Source organism: Eleginops maclovinus, chromosome 13 (assembly GCF_036324505.1).
Source record: "Eleginops maclovinus isolate JMC-PN-2008 ecotype Puerto Natales chromosome 13, JC_Emac_rtc_rv5, whole genome shotgun sequence".
In the NCBI taxonomy this organism is placed as follows: Eukaryota; Metazoa; Chordata; class Actinopteri; order Perciformes; family Eleginopidae; genus Eleginops; species Eleginops maclovinus.
Window position 1 is genome coordinate 5,450,756 of NC_086361.1, and position 19,286 is coordinate 5,470,041.

The 19,286-nt window shown below is 39.7% G+C and overlaps 2 protein-coding genes across 6 annotated transcripts; one reads left to right on the top strand and one right to left on the bottom strand.

Moving 5' to 3' along the window:
* Positions 1 to 440: 440 nt before the first annotated feature.
* On the top strand, positions 441 to 6,074 carry LOC134875153 (G1/S-specific cyclin-E2-like). Of its 4 annotated transcripts, none has more exons than XM_063899603.1 (12): positions 441 to 629; positions 1,420 to 1,520; positions 1,629 to 1,686; positions 1,782 to 1,832; positions 2,492 to 2,622; positions 2,839 to 2,974; positions 3,281 to 3,427; positions 3,612 to 3,707; positions 3,820 to 3,954; positions 4,297 to 4,408; positions 4,526 to 4,683; positions 5,348 to 6,074. In XM_063899603.1, the coding sequence occupies exons 2-12, from the start codon at positions 1,507 to 1,509 to the stop codon at positions 5,423 to 5,425; spliced, it is 1,116 nt and encodes a 371-aa protein (XP_063755673.1). In that variant the 5' UTR covers positions 441 to 629; positions 1,420 to 1,506; the 3' UTR covers positions 5,426 to 6,074. The 4 variants fall into 4 exon arrangements, with proteins under 4 accessions (XP_063755673.1, XP_063755675.1, XP_063755672.1 ...); XM_063899605.1 differs by having other exon boundaries at positions 573 to 715; positions 3,359 to 3,427; XM_063899602.1 differs by having other exon boundaries at positions 574 to 715.
* Positions 6,014 to 19,084, bottom strand: ints8 (integrator complex subunit 8). 2 transcript variants are annotated; one of them, XM_063899601.1, is made up of 28 exons: positions 19,032 to 19,084; positions 17,978 to 18,116; positions 17,237 to 17,411; positions 16,918 to 17,058; positions 16,645 to 16,716; positions 16,471 to 16,522; positions 15,798 to 15,977; positions 15,507 to 15,614; positions 14,995 to 15,147; positions 14,750 to 14,850; positions 14,507 to 14,648; positions 13,635 to 13,705; positions 13,287 to 13,462; positions 13,040 to 13,170; positions 12,716 to 12,826; positions 10,977 to 11,181; positions 10,542 to 10,663; positions 9,626 to 9,810; positions 9,474 to 9,507; positions 9,324 to 9,383; positions 7,781 to 7,842; positions 7,583 to 7,701; positions 7,358 to 7,461; positions 7,119 to 7,169; positions 6,897 to 6,970; positions 6,763 to 6,827; positions 6,571 to 6,614; positions 6,014 to 6,223 (listed from the first exon to the last, which is right to left on the bottom strand). In XM_063899601.1, exons 1-28 carry the CDS (start codon positions 19,053 to 19,055, stop codon positions 6,107 to 6,109), a joined length of 3,018 nt encoding a protein of 1,005 aa, XP_063755671.1. In that variant the 5' UTR covers positions 19,056 to 19,084; the 3' UTR covers positions 6,014 to 6,106. The 2 variants fall into 2 exon arrangements, with proteins under 2 accessions (XP_063755671.1, XP_063755670.1); XM_063899600.1 differs by having other exon boundaries at positions 18,929 to 19,075.
* Positions 19,085 to 19,286: the final 202 nt, after the last annotated feature.

Below are 19,286 nucleotides of genomic sequence, written 5' to 3' on the forward strand. Positions count from 1 at the left end.
CAGAGGAGATGTAAGATGTCTGTTTTTATGACTTTTGACATGACCCTGTAAAACTCTGTTGGATCCCTCAGCCTGACAGCCTTGACAGCTGCCTGCTTTGTTTACATCCGGCGCCAAGAGCACGCGCTCAAATCTTCTTGCTCTCTTATTGGCTGTGCTGTTCTGTAGCCCCGCCCACCACAGACCGACCGGAAAAAGCAACTGACAGAAACAAAAAAAAGAAATGTTAATATAGGATTCATGTATTTTTTACAAGTTTCCTATAACAATAAAAACGTAATAATACTTAAACCAAACATTTGATTTAAGAAAATAAACACTACCCTAATGTTTGTCTATTAAGTTGCTAGTTTAACGTTAGTTAGCGAACAAACTCCTATTGCCGGATTAGAGAGGTTGAAAATAAAACGAATAGAACAAATACATAAAGTGAATGACTACACCATTACAGTTAGTTGTCTAGACGTTATATGTCAACCTATTGCAATCTCTAGGTAATGTTTGAGGTAAAGAGCTGTCAGATTGAGGGTTGGGAGTATTTACACACATGCGCAATGTGCGGCAGATGCTGAGTCGTTGGCGCCAGCGCCAACTGGAATCGAGTTTAATTTGGGCTCGGAACCGACTCGGTAAGCTGCAAACATTACGGCTCCTGAAGAGTTAGCTAACCTCTTTAGCCACGAGTTGTACCTTTATAGTTCTGGGTCATTTACAAGTAAGTTATGGGGTAGTGTGTACGTATATGCTACATTTAAAACAGTAGTTTGTTTGTTATTTTACTGATAATTTTGTAAACTCGGTTGTTGTCGAGCTTGTAGGTAGAGTTGTAATGTGCTTAGCAAGCAAGCATCACAGTTAGCAAATACTAGCTGGATATAAGAAGAAGTGGTGGTGACTTTTATTGGAATATATGTGGTGAGGAAGCAGCGTTTGAATGAGTACTTTGCTGTGTGTTCCTGGTTTGTAAAGTCGGATATTAATGCGTCGAAATGATGATGTAACTAACTATACATATCACGTAAAACAAACCATAACGTATCGGTTGTTGCATAACTATTGATCGTGTAGTTCTCGGTTAGTATTGAATTCAAGCCATCGTATCACTGGTACTACTCAAAATGTCCTCCCCAGGCCTTTGTGTTGCTGCTAGAGTTGTAGCTTTTTGGGGGGGGCTTTCACTGCATGTTTCTTTGTAGCGTTCACGGTGGTTTTGTAGCTTAAAACTGCAGGATCTTCAGCCCTCGCATATCCCTAAAGGCCATATAAAGTGTGGCTTTAGCTGCAGATTGGCTGTTGGTGAGTGTGCTTATTTTACGCGCTCATTAATAAGGTTGGCGGTATGTTTAGACTTAAATTGTGACAGTATGAAAGTGTATTTTCATTGGGCTCGGTTTTGAATGCATCTTTGTTTTGTGCAAGGTTGCTGCAGCTGGTTGAAGCTGTTTCCATAAGAGAGCCAACTTCCTGGTTAACTCTAACTTTGCTCTCACAGAAACATCCACAACCATGCCTAGACGAAGGTAAAGACCCATTGTGCTGCTATATGAATTATTATGTGTGATGATTAGCTAGTTGTTCTGTTGTAAAATCTACAGCTCCATGTTGTGTTCAATGTGTTTTCTTTGCAGTGGTCGCTTGCAGAACAGATTTGAAAACGCTCCAGGGCAGAAAGGCAAAGTAACTAAGGTAATAAACAAGTAATTTATGAGGCTACAGAACACTTTTGATTAGTTGTTATATACACAGACATCTGACATACAACTTATTTCCTTCCTTTTCAGCAAAGCAACAGAAAAAAGATCCAGCCCCCGTCAAAGCTGCAGTGTGAGAAGGTATGTCTGTCATTAGAATAGATTCTACTTAATTGTCATTGTGCAGAGTACAGGTACTAAGACAATGAACTATAGTTAATCATCTAACCACAAGTGCAAAAAGCTTTTGAATTTAGAGTAGTTCACAGATTATATGTATATAGAATGTGGAATAAACTGTAAGGGGTATTTATATCCTAAATATTGGCAAGTCTTAAAAAATATCTTTTTCTCAGATTAAAACCAAAACGATATCTATGTGATAAGATATTCACTATTTAATGACAGGACATCTCCATATCTGAGAAGCTGAAAACCTTGTTCTTAGAAATTCTGGCATTACAAAATATCTATTAGTGAAGTCTGTTCAAGGTCACAAAAAATACAGTTAACAAAGTTAGGTACTGTTTTCTTTAAGTAAAATTAGGAGCAAAGAGTGCCATCAGGGATTCAAAAGAATACACTAAAGTTATTAAGAGCCAAATCCTTCTTACTCCCCCCAAACATCACTCAGGTCCTCCCATTGAACTGTGTAACCTGCCTTTAGGTCATGGGAAGGGCAAAATAGAAACGCGTCCTTTTCTTCAAGATCATATCGGCTCTGCAGAAGTATCCTCTGCTGTTTATAACTCTCTGTTCATAAACCTATGTTGCATTCAATGTTCTCGTTTCTATTTCAGAATTATACAGTACTTGAGTGTGTAGCTGAGCCTTGTGTTCTCATCAAAGCTGCTGTGAAGGGAGTCGACTGTGAGGCAGTTCTCACTTCCACATATACACTTGTTCAGCCGTCCCCTCTGCCTCCTCTTGGGTGAGTTTCATTTATCATTCAGCCTTGTATGACTAATTTACTTCTCACTGATATCCTCTGCTGGACAGTTTAATATAGTCTTCATAAACCCAACAATATTTCATTTATTGTAATGTCAGAACACGAAAACACTAGGACGTTCTAGTTGCCCATTTGGTTTTTTATTTATTTGGTTAATGACTATTTGTTGCACCTGTGTTTTTCTGCCTGTGACAGATGGGGATCTCCTGAAGATGTGTGGGTGAAGATGGTGGGCAGGGAGCAGAATTACAGACACAGCAAGAGCTTCATGCAGAAACACCCCGCATTACAACCCAGAATGAGATCGATACTCCTTGACTGGTTAATTGAGGTACGTTAGTCTTGCTTGTACTTTTTCTATAGTAAATGGTTCTTAACGAAACACACAAACATGCTCCATGAAATATTTGTCAGTTAAACATTTATGTCTGTAAACTAGTGCTCAAGCCTTGTTTATTATAATGAAATGTAATATCAGGCTACTAAAACTCAATTTCAGTTTTCCAATTATGAAATGTTCCCCTAATAGTATCAAAACTGAAACAAATATTGAAAAAGTACTGTAAATGACTTTACCATAGATCCATCATCACAGAGAAGTGTTAACCTTCTTTCTTTTTTGTCATTGTTTCCTCAGGTGAGTGAGGCCTACATTCTCCACAGGCAGACGTTCTACCTGGCTCAGGATTACTTTGACCGCTTCATGTTGACGCAGGAGAACATTGAGAAGAACATGCTGCAGCTCATCGGGATAACCTGTCTGTTTATAGCATCCAAGATGGAGGTAAGGACCAATGGGCAGGCATCGAATCATTGTAACAAACTAAAACCTGCAGCAATTTGAGAATCAAAACCTGTGTCAATACACTTTCAAGGAGGTATTTATGCTTGATGGCTTCACAGCTGCATTTTGTTTGGATATGACTGGTTGTTTTTCTAATTATGAAGCCATTTTTCTCTAATTGTAGGAAGCCTGTCCCCCCAAGCTCTCACAGATGGCCTATGTGACTGCAGGGACTTACTATGAAGAGGAGATCCTGCAGATGGAGCTCATCATTTTGAAGGTAATACTTTAATAAGTATACCTACATATTGACATTTTGACTCCTTATTCTTAATTGTATCAATAAGACAGCTGTGATATTTGTATAACTCAACTTGCGCTATTTCACACAGGCACTGAGGTGGAACCTGTGTCCTGAAACAGCCGTCTCCTGGCTGAAGCTTTACTTCCAGATGGCATCGATGACCACAAACTCTGACCTGCTGGAGTCGCAGTTTCCACAGGAGGCTTACGTGCAAATGACACGGGTAGGTGTTAGGATCAGATTCTCAATTTCTAAGCACACATACTGACACAAATCACTGTCTCACAGTTAAGTTAAAAAAACTAAAAATGAGCAAGTGTTGTTTTTTGGGTTTTATTCAGATGAACCGCACTACCTCAGCAGTATTCAATCAGATATATCTCTTGTCTTTCTATATGTTATACCAGAGTAAAGCTATGTGTCAGTATTTATGGCAATAACACATGTTCATGTCCTGTAACTTAAGAAAAAGAGACTCAAGCTTGTATAAATGCTATTTATTTTTCTGTTTAAGTCTGGCTCATGTCTAATACTTTTTTCTCTTGTATCTTTTTGTGTTTTCCAGCTTTTAGACTTGTGTATGCTCAACATAAACTCTCTGGACTTTGAGTATCGAGTGTTGGCTGCCTCGGTGCTGAGCCATTTCATTAATCAAGAAACAGTGGAGAAAGTTTCAGGTAAGATTAGCATTGTATCCGAAAGAGCTGAGGCACAGATTTCAGTTTCTGAGCTGTTATTCAAAGCGTTATGTTCCCACCAACAGTGTGTAAATGTGTTTAACTGTGTGTTCTCAGGTCTGTGTACACACTCCCTGCAGCAGTGTGTGAGCTGGATGGCCCCCTCTGTGGAGGCAGTTGGCTTTTGTGGCACAGCGGCACTGAGAGACTTTGTAAGAATAAAGAAAGAAGACAGACACAACATCCAGACGCACCTGGACTACATGACCATGCTGGTTCGTATTTTCTGTTGAGATATTACATTAGTTGATCTTCCCCGGATGACTTACGCTCAATTCATTTAGCCTCCTTAACAATAAGAGCCAAGTGTTATTAAAGAGTAAATGCATTCTTCCCAAACAAAGTAAGAGTTGGATTGAATTTGAAGGACCGATGATATGGATATTTCAACTTTTAGGAGTGGCTTGAAATACATTGTTCACAGTATGGTAGTGGTCTTGTTTTCATCACAACTCTTGAAGGCCACAACAGTGACATGTACTAAACTAAACACATGTCCAGTTTATTGTGATGTATGACAAAGAGTCACAGTAGGAACTTGGATAATGGAGCAGAATATAGTGCGGTTTGACTGTTTTTTTTATCCACTAAATAATCAAGAAAATTGTCAACATTTAGTTTAAAATGGACTATAAATACAAAGCCTGAAACATTTAAACTTTTGCAAATTCAATGGACTTAGTTAGGGGAATGGACTCAGTGGGTGTGGAGTTCTTTTATTTTGAATTAACACACCTGTAACTCAAGGGACCATTATTAAAACATGTTATAGAGCTGTATCGTTTAAGGATACTAAAAAAACAACTGCCAAAACACCTAATAATATTAATGAATGCAGTTATTTTATTGGTTTCTGACTTTTTACTTGTCTTATTTCAGCAGGGCGTCAGTCAGAACGAAGTGAACGGCCAGTTCCTCACTCCTCCCAGCAGCACGGAGAAAAGCTGCTCATACTGAAGCTTAAGAGGAAGACTCTGAAGAGTGTGATTGAACAGGACACGGGGTTCAGGTCCCAACAAGAAAAGCTCGAGTGTACTGGAAACTGCTCCAAACCAGAGGCGGGAACAGACTGTAAACTGCAACACTGATGGTTTACTTCCCCCTGCGGACGGGAAATGTGCCACTGAATGCATTATCCAGGGTCATATCTTTCTAAATATTGGCCAAAGCTTTTTTTTTATGATTGATTTTAGCAACTGGGTGCCTTAATTCAGAAAATAAATGTTTTCAGAGTGGAATTGTCATTTCTAGGAAATGAAAGTGTGCAATTGTTTACTTTTGTAGCATATGAAATATGTTGATGTCAACAGATACATCTTTGAAACACTGCTCCAGGGTCAGATAAAATGTGAAATAGTTTGTAAAATGGATTGAAACTGTTAATGCCACAGCTAATGTGTAAACATGATTTTTCAGTATAGCTTGTTTCCTTTGAGGAAAGCTCCAGCTGATTAAAGAACATATTCTTGCTGTTGTAAACAAGCCATTGTTTGTGTAACTCAGGGCAATTTATTTTCTTATTCTGATTTTAAATGATTGCAAGTGTACAAATGAACTGTATTTATTTTAGAAGTTTATTTTACCACAAAATAAAAAATATACAATCCCCCCGTGTCTTGACGGTGGTTCACACGTTTCCTAGAAGTAGAGTTTGGCCATGGCCTGCAGGAACCTCTTCTTCCTCTTCTGAGCCGCCAGCTGCAGCACCTCCTCCGGGTTACTGGTGTTCAGCTCCGTCTGGCCGATAGCTTTGATCTGAGGGAACGCAGGACATATTACTGTAGCCTCTCTGGAAGCATAGGGTTATCAACATTTGGTTGACTTGATTTGGAGTTTTAGATCTTACCCCTTTCAACAGCATTTTTAACCACTTGGTTATAAGCATTTTCAATCGGCAGACATGGTAGAGAACTGACTTCCAAACCCCATTTGAACAACATTAAAGTTCGATCAAAATGACAGCAACAAACTTGATTCATATTTAAAAAGATAGATTGAACTTTAAGGGAGTGGAATTTTAGTTGATTCTGTTTTTATATATACAGCCTGGTGCAAAAGCAGTTAAAGTAAACCTTTAACCAACTGGGGTTTGAACTGCCTACCGCTATTTGTCTCTTTTCCGTCTCGCCCCGTTTGTGATGAATATCTTAACACACTGTCAAGGAAAAGGGAAAAATGGACCTCGTAGTGATAGCGTTTTTTTCTTTTCAGAACAGAATCTAAAAGTTATTTCCTAAAGTACGATCAGCTGCGTATGATATAAGGCAGTTTAGAATCATTAACAGGAAGGATACGGGTGAGGTACTCCAGGATGGTGACGTCCCAGATGTAGTCGTAGAACGAGTCCATGGCATCGTGACTGTTGACAAAAGAAGAGGTGAGCGGTGTCCAGAACAGCACAGTCAATCTTTACTGTACTGTGTCCTACCTGTTCTGTTCTTGAAGAGCTTTAAATGCCGTCATGTAGTCCACCTCTCGCAGAAACTGACAGAGAACAGCCACCTGATAAGGACAACAGGTAACCGAGTTAAACATGGAAAAGCAGGCACTAAAGAAATGATTCTGTTTAAAAAAATAAATGACAAAAAAGTGTGTACTGTACTCTGAAACAAACTATCACACCGTCTAAAAAGACTACATGACCTCTGACCTGTGTGTGGCAGTTCATCATTGAGCAGCACTTGATCATCCTCTTCAGGACCTGCAGGCGACAGAGTTATTTTAAGGATTAATCACGACACATTTGGGCCTGCAACCGAGATGTCACATAGGTTTACATGATGTTGTAGTATTGAAATTGTCAGACTGTAGAAACTTGTTTTAGTTGGCTGTTGATTGGATCAGAATGTGTTGCTGTTCAGATTGAAAGTAGGGGTTTCCTGTGTGTACCTGGTCGGTGTAGACGTCAGGAGCCACAGCTTTGGTGAAGAAGTCTGAGCACACGGCCCCGGCCTGGAGGTAAAGGTTCAGAGCAGCAGAGTACTGATTGGTAACTGAAAACCGAGAAAGAAACAGCAGGCTTTAGGGAAACTGAGACGTGACATGTCATGACACATCTTCTGACTGCAGATGTCACAACAGGAAACGAAGGGTTGCTGCTGGTGCGTTCCTCACCAAAGTAGATGTCTGCCTGTGTGATGAGCCAGGACTGGTTGTTAGGGTTCAGGGTGAGGGCATAGGACACCAGCTCTTTGACTGTCACCGCCACAGCCTCCACATCCACTGCCTGAATGCTGGTACACACACACAGTGACGTTAAGTGGCTTTGTTTGAAAAACTGTAATATTTCACCATGAAAAAAATAGTTCTTACTTTAGCAGAGTAGACGGCCAGATGGTGAGGTGTTCGGCTGTCACTTCATTTACAATATCATCCTAAAGAGGGAGGAAACAGAACGTTACCCAGGAGAGAATCAGTGATAAGCAGAGAACAACTCAGTGTCCAGATTGACACATGGTATTCATTCTCCTAGAGCGACACTGAAGCCCTTTTTCATTTTTGCCAGCACCAAGAGTTTAAGATGAGAACGCAACAACGGCTGCTGCTGATCAACATGCAATAATCTCCACGAAAAATGATGAGACTAAAATGTAGTTTTAAGGTTCAGGTTCATGTTTGTGTTTTGTATGTCTCCATGCTTCAATGTTCAGAAAGCTCTTTATGTTTCTCATACTGCCTGTGCTGCAGCACCTCTTTTCACCCTCTGTCTGAAACCAGAAACCAGTCTGCTCTGATTGTTTAGCTGGCCGGCTCTGTTGTGATTGGTCAAACTCTTAGAGCTGTCCCGCCCCTTACCCTATCATGTAGAATGTGTTGGAGCGCTAGCCGATAGAAGTGCAAGTGTAACACAGTGATGTCATTATGTTACGGAAGAAAACATAGTCCAATGGAGGCGTTTCAGGCAGGGGGGTGGGAGAGAAACTCCCTCTGGAGGAACATAGGGATTTCAGCCTTTGCAGACCATTTTCATGCACAAAAACCTGTATAACACACTATAAATAAAGAGAAAAGCATGATAGGGCCTCTTTAAGATTTAAAAACGCCTTCAGTTGACCAAGAAGAGAGGATATTCTGGCTGGATTTACTGAAATGTTCAATAAAATCTTGTGATGAAGTAAAAAGTTACGCAATCTTCGCCCAGGCTTTTAGTGAACAGCCGTTCTACTTGAGTTATTTACACAGTCCCTTAACGTTTGAAGTCTTACCTGTCTCACCCTGCTCTGAAACCTACATTTCCCTACAGGGATTAATACAAGCTTATCTTAATTAAAAATATAACACAAAATATGTTATGTTGTATGAAAATCATTCATAAATTAAGGACATTTTACAGAACTTGTTTTACCTTATTCTAATGTTGTAATTTTAATAAAAACTGTTCCTTACATATTTTTTTCTCCTTGTGTGAATTTACCTGCCAAACCATGTGTCTGCCTTTTACTTCTCTTGCTGCTTTGAAACATGAATAACCCTAGGGTGATGAATAAAGGTTAAGCTTAAACTTAAGTAAAATAACAGGATAATCTTGTATGAAAATTAGTTAAAAACAATTAAGGACACTTGACAACTTTTTTGACCTAATTCTATTGTTGTTAATCTAATATGTACTGTTCCTTTACATTTGTATTCTTATTCTCTTTGAGTGAACTATAACCGGCCCTATCATCTGTTTACCTCTCACTGCTTTTGCTGCTCTGGAACCTACATTTCCCTACTATGATTGGTAAAGGTTAAGCTAAAACTTGCTAAAGTTGCAACCAAAATGAGTCCTACACCACACAGCCTATGTAATACTCCGCAGGGTGCCATCGATGTGGAACATTTGTAAATCGAACAGCTGGAATCACAGACGTACCCGCACTATGCTGTGGAACCTGACAAACAGGGAGATGAGGGTTGTCAGCACCAGCGGCTCCTGTGGGAAACAAGACGACACATTTGCACCATCGGCACCTCATCCAATATGGATTTAATGTTTTGACTGTTTGGTTTATTGATGACTTACTCTAAGTTTCTTGATGAAAGTGATGAATTTGCTCCTAAATGGGTTAGAGAAAAAAAGCAAACCAGCATTAGCGTAAGTCTCAGCTGTGTGTGCTTACATACACTGAATAGTTGTGCTTTGCGTCATTCTTAAATCTGTGTGTGGCAGCGTACCGGTGCAGGATGCCCATAGAGGACTCCCTGTGTTTGATGAGCCCCACTCTGCCATCGTTGTTCCTTTTGTGCTGGACCGACATGCTGCAAATCTGCACCACCACGTCCCACAGCTCCTTGGCTGTGCGCCGACACTCTTTAGGACCCGGCAGCTCTTTGCAGGTCGAAGCCAGCAGCTGACCGATCTATCAGAAGGAAACAGAGGGGGAATAAATCAAATGAAAACCACGAGAGACCTGAGCGTTTACTTCCATCCCACGGCCAGAGGAGGGTCCATCTTCACAAAGTCTTTGTTTGGAACATCTCATGGAGATCCCAATGTTTTCAAAAAGGTACCAAATATGTGCAATAATTGATTTATTTGACTTGTTATCACCTTATAAAGTCGGTGTCAAGCATTGAGCACACACAAAGCATGGTTATTATTTAGTATTTGACACATTTGAGTCCAACATTTACTCCTCTTTTAACTCTGTCTCCTCCAATTCCTGAGGGAAATATCAGGCTTTCGAGCTGCTAAATGCTCCATTATGTTATTCGGCTAGTCTCTAAATGCATCTGTAATGTTGTGCTTGATCATTTTTGTAGTTAACATAGAAAAGGAGCAACAAGTAGATAAAGCTACTTAATGCTAGACACTACGGGAAACAACATGGTTTTATTATGCACTGATCCATTAAGTATTCTTAAGAAGAAAAAAAAACATTAAATTTAACATTTAGAGATTTGAATAACTGTCTATTTGTCTATTTCAATTTCTCCTCAATTCATCAAAAAGAATGTCAGCATTAGATAATGCCTCATTTGTATATTAAGACATACAATTTCTGAAAACCACAAAGCCAGCAAAGTGTTCATGGGAGCCCAGCAGAGTTCAGGTGTGAGGGCATTAATGAGGCAGTATCAGACTTTTTACCTTGATGTACGGGTTGTTCATGACCAGAGAGGGCGGCACCTGCAGGGTCAGGTAGTCGTTCTCCCTCCAGTTCAACATGAAGGCCACACACTCCTCCCCCACCACCTGACGCAGAGGCAGATCTGGAGACAAACAGAATTCAGTGCATCTGGAAGGTGTGTGCTGATATTGTTCGCAGTGTTTTATATTGGTTTGGGATGCCTGTGTTTGTATTTTGCACAGGACAGAGAAGCAGCAGTGTGTTTTTCTGTGTTCTATAATGAACGAACATAATAAAGGATCCTTATTTTCACTGCAAGAGTGAGCAAAAGGTGATGCTTCCCACATGGATTGTTAGAGAGCCCCTAAAAGTCTCTTAGCTATTGATAATGCCAGAAAACAAAGTATGGTTAGGATAAAATCAGGTGCCAACTCCCAGTGATTCCGTCCTCTCACCATGTATCCTCATCTCCAGGTATCCCCTCACCCTGCTGACCAGGTCGGGTGGGGGTCGCTCCTTGCTGCCCTCGGCTGCCATGGTCTCGTGCGCACGGACCTCTAGCAGCAGCATCTCGTTCAGCATCACCTGTCTCAGCTTCGGGGAGAACTCGGTAACCAGCTCCAGGCAGGCGGAGAACAGCTGCCGAGCGTGAGGAAAGTCCTGAGACAGAAAGCAAGGATTTATATTTTCAAGTTAAACCCTGTGATAATCATAAAAGTTTATATACCATTTGTACGTGTTTAAATAATTACAGTGCCTCAAACATTTCCTAACCTATGGTATAACTTTTATTATTTTGATGCATTATTATGAGCAAGGAAAAGTTTTGTTTTTGTCTAAATAAGTAACATTTCTGGGCACTGATCTTGTAAGCATTCTTTTATTTGACGCTGCACCATATATCATGTAGTATCAAAGGCATCTTGTTGTTAAGTTGATTGATGAACACATTGCTTAAAGGTCTCCTATTAGGCTAAATATATTTAAAAACACATGTCTCTGACATGTTTTGCTCAAAATACCAAACAGATCATGCATTTTAGCATGTCCGCTATCCCTCTATTTCAGCCCTGTTTCTGAAGTGCTGATTCTGTGACTGTCGCTTTAAATCTGAGCTGAGCTGAAGCTGGCCACGCCCCTTTGGAACATGCAGCTCTCTCTCCGCTGTTAAAGTTTTCTACCAGGAGGAAACTCAGCTAAACGCTGTGGTGATTAAACCCCATATTATGTTCCAAACCACATCCAGCATTATTTCTGAAACACTTCTCAGAGTTTACCACTAGAACAGAGACATTATATGTATTATATAAACAACAACTCTAAGTCCCTCCTGCAGACATCCTGCTGAACACACAGACACACAGAGGTGCTGCGGAGGGGATTCAGCTCGCTATTGGGGACAATAGATTGGGACGTGTCACATGGGCGGGACGTTGCCAGGAGTTAATTGTAAAGCCAACCCACATTTCCAATCTGACGTCATATCGGCAGCAAATCTGGATCAGCTCGTTTGTACCCCCGTATTTAGAGATGTGGGTAGGGAGGAAAACAGAGAGGGTTGTATTTTCTGACACTTTGTGAGTCTCCTCACACACCGGGGACACGTATTTATGTATAAAGACATCAAAAAGTTCAAATTGAATAATAGGGGACCTTAAATGCAGTGAGATTTCTTTTTAACAAAGCCTTTCAGAGCTGGTTTCAGATTATTCCCTATGTTCGTCCTCCTGGTTCCTGCATTTTGTGGTATTCATTGTATCTTAATTTATTTTATTTCTATTATACACTCTATTTTGTTTTTTCATTTTCCTGTGATTTTATTGTTGACAATGTTGTTGTTTGTATTTAATCCGTACAGCCCACTGAGATAAACGTGTTTTGTGATATTGGGCTGTATAAATAAACTTTGAGTTTGATTTGAAATTACAGTAAAACAGATATATAAAATATAACTATAAATATTTTTCTCATTTGTGCCTTTTATATTTAATTCAATGTTAAACTTGTTGATTAAAGGAATGTTTGACATAATTCCTTTCAATATCTTAATTCAGCAAGCAATATCTTCTATTTTAACAGTATACTGAACGCAGCAAAACAGCTGAGTACACTTTCATAACCATTTAATTATCCCATCTAATATTTGTGTCTCTATAACCTTACTGTATATTGTCCTCACATCGTGCAGCCCTACCTTTATTGATATGCAGTGCAGTCCTTTGGCCATAAGGATGTAAACCAGGTCCTTTGTCAGGTTGTCTTTGATGCCAAGGATCACGTTGATGTAGTCCTTAGGAACTTCCCACTGTACACAGAAACAGAAAGAGGGGTTTTAAATATGTCATTATATCTGACAGTCAATCATACATTTTCCACAAAAAAAGTTCCACTTATCCTAAATGGTGGCATTGTATTGAATGATTCATGTTTATGAGTTTTTACAGGTCTTTTAATATAGATATCCAATATGCTTCTTATATCTGTGTTTTCTCTCATGAGTCAGTTTGTGAGCTCTGACCTTACTGTTGACCCTCCAGAAGGGTCTCTCAGCCATGCCGTGCAGTTCGATGAGGATCTGTCTGATCCTGCGGGGCTCAAGTGAGAGGATGAGCTGCTGCTCCAGCTGCCCGATGCTCACACTTGATGAGGCTGAAACACAATGCAGGAAGTGAGACGCTTCAAAAAGACTGAGAGCTTTTGACATTCAAACCGGCAGTTTTACAGGTGACGCACAGAAGAGGCACCCTAAAATCTCAGTGCTGTACCTGGAATGTCATAGAAGGAGGGCAGAGGCTTAGCGCTGAGGTTGATGGTGGCTGATCTCTTCCTCAGCTGCTCTGTCAGGACCTTCCTGTCCTCCTCCTTCAGCAGCTCCACAAAGAGCTTATGAGAGGACACCACCATCAGCAGAGGCAGCTCCTGCAGGGTCTCACACAGAGTCCTGCAAAATAACCAAAGTATAATTAAGAAGAGGATCAAAAGATGATGTTAAACACTGCACAGCAATCTGCATTCTAGCCAGCTGTAGCTTCGGACTAAATAAAGCCTTTATTATCACTTTACATACATCAGCGTATCATTATTTTAGGTGACCGTACTCTGCTCATACTCACTTCATGAAGGTTGCCATGTTCCTTCTGGATGTATCAGACGGACGGTCCTTTTCCAGCGAAAGTATGCACACCTAAAGGACCAAGAATATTAAATTCAAATGCACAGAAGCCTTTATTTTCATTCATTCATCGGGAGAAAAAACAGATACATGCTCCTAACACCTTGGCACAGTATAAACTTTAATTCCAAAAAATCCTCTCATTTAGATTCCATTAAAAATACAATTTCTAAATGCTATAGATTATTATGAATCTTCATGCTATTTAAATAAAACTCCCACAAATGGTTTTCTGTAAGCAGAAGGCTCTTTGCCTCACTGACACCAGATGGGATAATGGATTATATGGTCTCTTTGCATTATTTAAAAAGCTAATTTGAGCTTTATTTAATAGTTGATTTCACAGACTAAGGGAAATATAGGTGCATAAGTCATACTTAAATCTTTTGTATGTTCCAGGTTTGAACACTTCAAATCGGTTGAAAGTCTAGGAGTTCTCCTATTATGCTATATTTGAACAATATATTGTAGGGCAATATCTATACAAAACCTGTCTGTGAAGTGTTTTGCTTAAAATACCAAACAGATCACAGGAGTTCAATGTAAAGCCAGCCAACATTTCGGTTATTACGTAATATCGGCAGCAAATCTGGATCAGCTCATTTGTACCCGCGTTTTTAGAGATGTGGCTAAGGAGCAAAAGAGAGAGGCTTGTATTTTGTGAGTCTCCTTAGACACCAGGGACACATATTTATGTATAAAAGACAGCAAAAAGTGCATTTTGCACAATAGGGAACCTTTAAACTTTAAATACTCCTGTAAAAATCCCCAATTAGACGCACATATTTGAGACATAGGAAGAGGAGTATGTACCTCTAAAATGAAGTCCACCATCTTTTTGCTGGGTTTGAGGAGCAGCTGGTGGAAACGCACACTGAGCACTTCCCCTTCCAAGGCATCTCGGACGGCGTTGCAAACACACAGCTTGTAGCAAACCTCGTCAAGGCTGGACTCCCTGCAGAGCAAAGAGAGAGAAGGTGCTTGTTAGGTTCTTTAAACAAGTGGACTCTTTGCAGCACACACTAAAAATGATTTTGAATTAAATGGTCTTCTCACCCTTGTTGGACCTTGTACAGAAACTCTCTGAGAACAGAGCGTCTGAAGTTGATCGGCAAACTGAGGCACACGTTGTCTTTGATGAAGGCTTCAATGACAGCCTGTCAGAGAGAGGAAAACATCATATAAAGGACTATGAATGATTTTAAGTGCCTCCTTTCTGGTATCTTTCATTAAACTTTGATTTATATCTTAGGTGTGTTTTTACAAACAGATGTCCAGATGACAGCAGCGTTCATTCTGACCTGGTAGTTGTGCGCTCGGATCAGGCTGTTGATCTGGTTGTAGGGAGTGTGCTGCGTGTCTGACAGGTCACAGTCTTCAGTCAGAGCTTTGCAGGCGTTCCAGTAGCCAGCCAGACGTTTCTCATCCAGGTGAACGTGGACGGTGGAATCCAGCTGGAAAAAAAAGTTTCAATTATGACTGCTGTAATACAATAAAAGGACTGAAAGAAGCCAAGTTGTGCAAATGGGGTTTTGTGACAGTTGCCTCATTTTAGAATAAAATAAGTACATAGTATATTCATATTTGTTTTATCTTTAAAAAAACTGTATGTTTGTTTCCTTGAATTCATTTGAAGATGTTTTTTGGTTTACATTCCCAATATAATGGTATAATATTTGTATTTTGTGAATGCAGAATAATGTGTTTTTAACGTTCTTTCACGTAAATGAAAATGAGTTTTGAGTCAGCGGTGTGCCTAACCTTACTGTAGGAACTTAGTCTAAATACATAAGTAATACTTAAGTGAAACTACCTTTGTAAACAGTTCCTTTGTCTGTCTGAAGTGATCCCGGGCTTTCTCATAGGCTGTTTGATCTGTGCAGCCTTGCTGGAAGAAAATCCCTCCCAGATCATAATTCACCTGAAACACAAATACATTTCATATTCAACACACCAGAAATGCAATGAGTGAAACCGCACTTTGGACATTTGTTTCCACATATGTTCTTCTCTAGATTCATTGGGAAATTGTGTTTATAAGTTCTCGCTGTTTCAATGAGGTTCATCCGATTGTACTTTGGATGAGGTTGTGCTGCCCACTGACCTGACAGTGCAGCTCATCAGCACTGATCCTGAGCCCTGCAGTGGAGGACTCCGTCTCTCCGTTGGCAGCAGCGTCAGCAGCCAGCAGGTCCAGAGTTCTCAGAGTGTGAACGTAGAAATCTTTCTTCAGCTGCAGAGCTCCTTCCAGGACGCTGATGGAGTCTGTCGCCTGCTCTTTCAGCTGACAGCGGGAAGGTATATGAGAGGGAAAACATTATGTCATAGCTACTGAAAAAGGACAAAACAGGATTCCTGTAACGGGGGATATAATGAAATGCATGTCAAACCAGAAGATGGAGAGAATACTGTAAACCAGTATAGAAACACTGCTTTCTGAAGTTTTGAAGCAAGTAACTTTCTCTGACTTCAATCAAAGGTCCTAAGAAGACCCTAAGAAAGGTTGACATGAATAGGATCAATATAAGCTACATTTTTTCTAAATCCATTCCATAAAATATTAGAACAAAAACACAAGGATATTATTTATACGTTATAATAAGAAGGCTTATTAGGCTGTAATTTTGAGGCATACCTGGATCATTCTTAGATGATTTAGAATTAGGTTTAATACTGGATAAATACCATAATAACATGTTAATAGATATCAGCAATGTCGGTTGCAGAACATATTTTTCGAGGTAGATTTGAAGAATTTTCATTAAAAAAAACCTCACCACAGCGAGGATGTTTTCAGTCATCTCCTTCTCCTGCTGCACTATACTTAACCTGCGAGACACCATAGGATAACAAATCAAACAAATCAAACAATGCACTTATATAAAGTTATATTTTATTTCATAAATGTGCAACTGGGCCTGGATGTCAAGAAGAGAAGGAGTAGAATTTACATGTTCATCTGGTGAGGTCCAGGTTTGGTCTGTTTCTCCGGAAAGCTGCTCAGCACAATCGTTCTGATGGCCCTGTGAAAGAAATTAAAAGAATTCAAAACAATAAAAAAAAACGTTAAGATACTTTATTCTTTCTAATCATGCAGTCTTTTTCCTTTCATCTGCATTTATTCTTTGTGACAAATGTGAATCCAATTGATGAAAAATAACAGGGAATAGACAATCTGAAGTGCCAGACGTTCTTTTCAAACATCAGCTGTGGATCTTACACACCAGCGGTTATAAATGATGACAGCCATGGCTGTAGTTGGAGGCAGGGTGGAGAGGTCCAGATCCACATGTTTCACCCCTGGAGGCACTTTGCTCACACACAGGAGCTCGTTCAGTAACATATTTAATACTGGAATGGTCAAACTGGAGGGGAAGAAAGGATAAATAATAGTATGATCCAAACATCTGTATGATTTTTAGACTTTTATACACTCCAAATTGACTTAAAAGCAATGTGGACGAGCAAAGAAAAGCATGAAAACTCACACTGTCTTCCTCAGCTTTAACAGCATATTAAAGAGCCTTTCACACACACTCTTACCCTTTCTCCAGAGCATCCAGATCCCACTTCATGTGTGCAGCGACCTTCAGGGCCAGCAGCTTCAGCGTGCGGTTCCTGCGATTGTCTGCTGGAGGCTGCACCTGGTTCTGCTCGTTCACCGAGGGTTTGGACGCCTGCTCTAGAAACTGGATGATCAGCTGTACCGGGGTCGGGTCTACAGGAAACAGACACACACATACATGGAAATGTATAAGCACGCAGTCCATTTATTTAAGGTGTCCACTCATGTAAGATATACATCCTCTAGTCTGTTCTGTTCAACAGAATCTATTATGTTATTTTGCAATTAAGTGTTATACATATAGAATAATAGATGGATTATATTAAAATGGGTAATTATTATGCAATATACAAAAATAAGCGTGACTTGAGTTGAATAACTTTGAAGTTGATACAAAAATAGAGAAAACATTTAAATATTAGAACTAATAATGTGCTTAACTCAAGAATGAGTATTGACAAAGAGATTTTTGTATCATAACCAAGGCATAACATTAATTTATATATAATATTTATATTTTTTTATCAAAAATATTTTGTCATAAGCAAAGACATTTTAGCCATGTTCAACTCAAAAGGGAAGTTGTGTCCCAGTTGATACAGGGCTGATTGGAACCAGTATTGCTGTTTTCTAATTTGGTTTATTTGATGAAGAGACCAATAGCAATCTGTTAAAGGCATTGTACACTAACTGTTAGTCCTTCGTCACGCTGATCTGACCTGGGAATGACTTCTGCAGGTGGTTCTCCAGCAGGCTGCCATCCAGGAGGAACTCAAACCAGGACGTCTGAAGGGGTGTGCTGGGCCGGCCGCTGGTCACAGCAGCCACTCGGTCCACCGTCTCCACACTCATCCTCCCCTGGGAAACAAGAGACATTCTGGATTTAGTTTAATTGATTAAAGCATCACAATAAAGGTTTGCATTATTGTTACACTAGATTGGAGCTCTATGTCAACAAAGTGAAATTGTCCTGGAACTGAATTATTGCGTATCGTTTACCACACAAGATCAGTTTACCAAATAGTCATCAGGAGAATACTACTGAGCCTCTGAAACAGGAATGTCTCCTGTGGGTTTGTCAAGTGTGAGAAAAATATATATTTTACACATGTCTAAAGTGTATTTCTATTTTATATTTAAGATCGTTATTTCTGTTATATTCTTTATTTCTCATTGTGATATGTCCCAAAATACCAAGGCAAATTCACTTAACTCACCATAGCGATGGATAGCAGAGTGCTGGTATTATTTGTATAACAAAACTATTCTCCTGACAACATAATTTCTGTTGGTCACATTAATAATCCAATTTTAGAAGTAGTTATAAAGTTATAGAAACAAATTAATGAACAACACCCAAACACGTTTAGTCTGTGATATATTAGACAACTTCTTTAAAGCTCATAAAATTATATTCAATATTCAGTTTATTTTCTGTGGTTTATCAAGGGTTTATTTAGTGTATCGTGTCGTCCCTGGTGGGCGGAGTTTAAATGTGTCGAGAAGGAGAAAGCGAACATGATTGAAACACGGTACCTTTTGGCTTCAAGCGTAAATGAATCAAGTGTACCTCTGCTGTGTGTGGCGCTGCCGTTGTTTTGAGCTAATATTCTAGCTAACTAGCAAAACTTTACAGCCCGGTCCGGACACACAGGGACGTGTTTACTTACCTTTATAGACCAAGTGGAATAAAATAGGAAAAAAACAGCTTAATATACACAATAACCTCAAAAATAAAAGCTGGAACAGCTACATAGGCTGTTTAATTCTCACATAATGTATTCTGCGCTTCGACATCTCGCCGCCTCTTCCGGTTCCGCTTCTTCGCCATGGAGACAGAGGTGCGCAGTGTTTGCGCATATTTATACTAGCAGCTGGACTTAATGTGTTAAAACTGTGCGTGTCTGTTATAAGCTAATCACTTCATTGCATTTTTAAGTACAAGTCAGAGTTACTAGTAGATTACTCTAATATTCTTAATTTATGACACTTTATACATCTAACGATCTCAGTAAAAGTATACAAGTA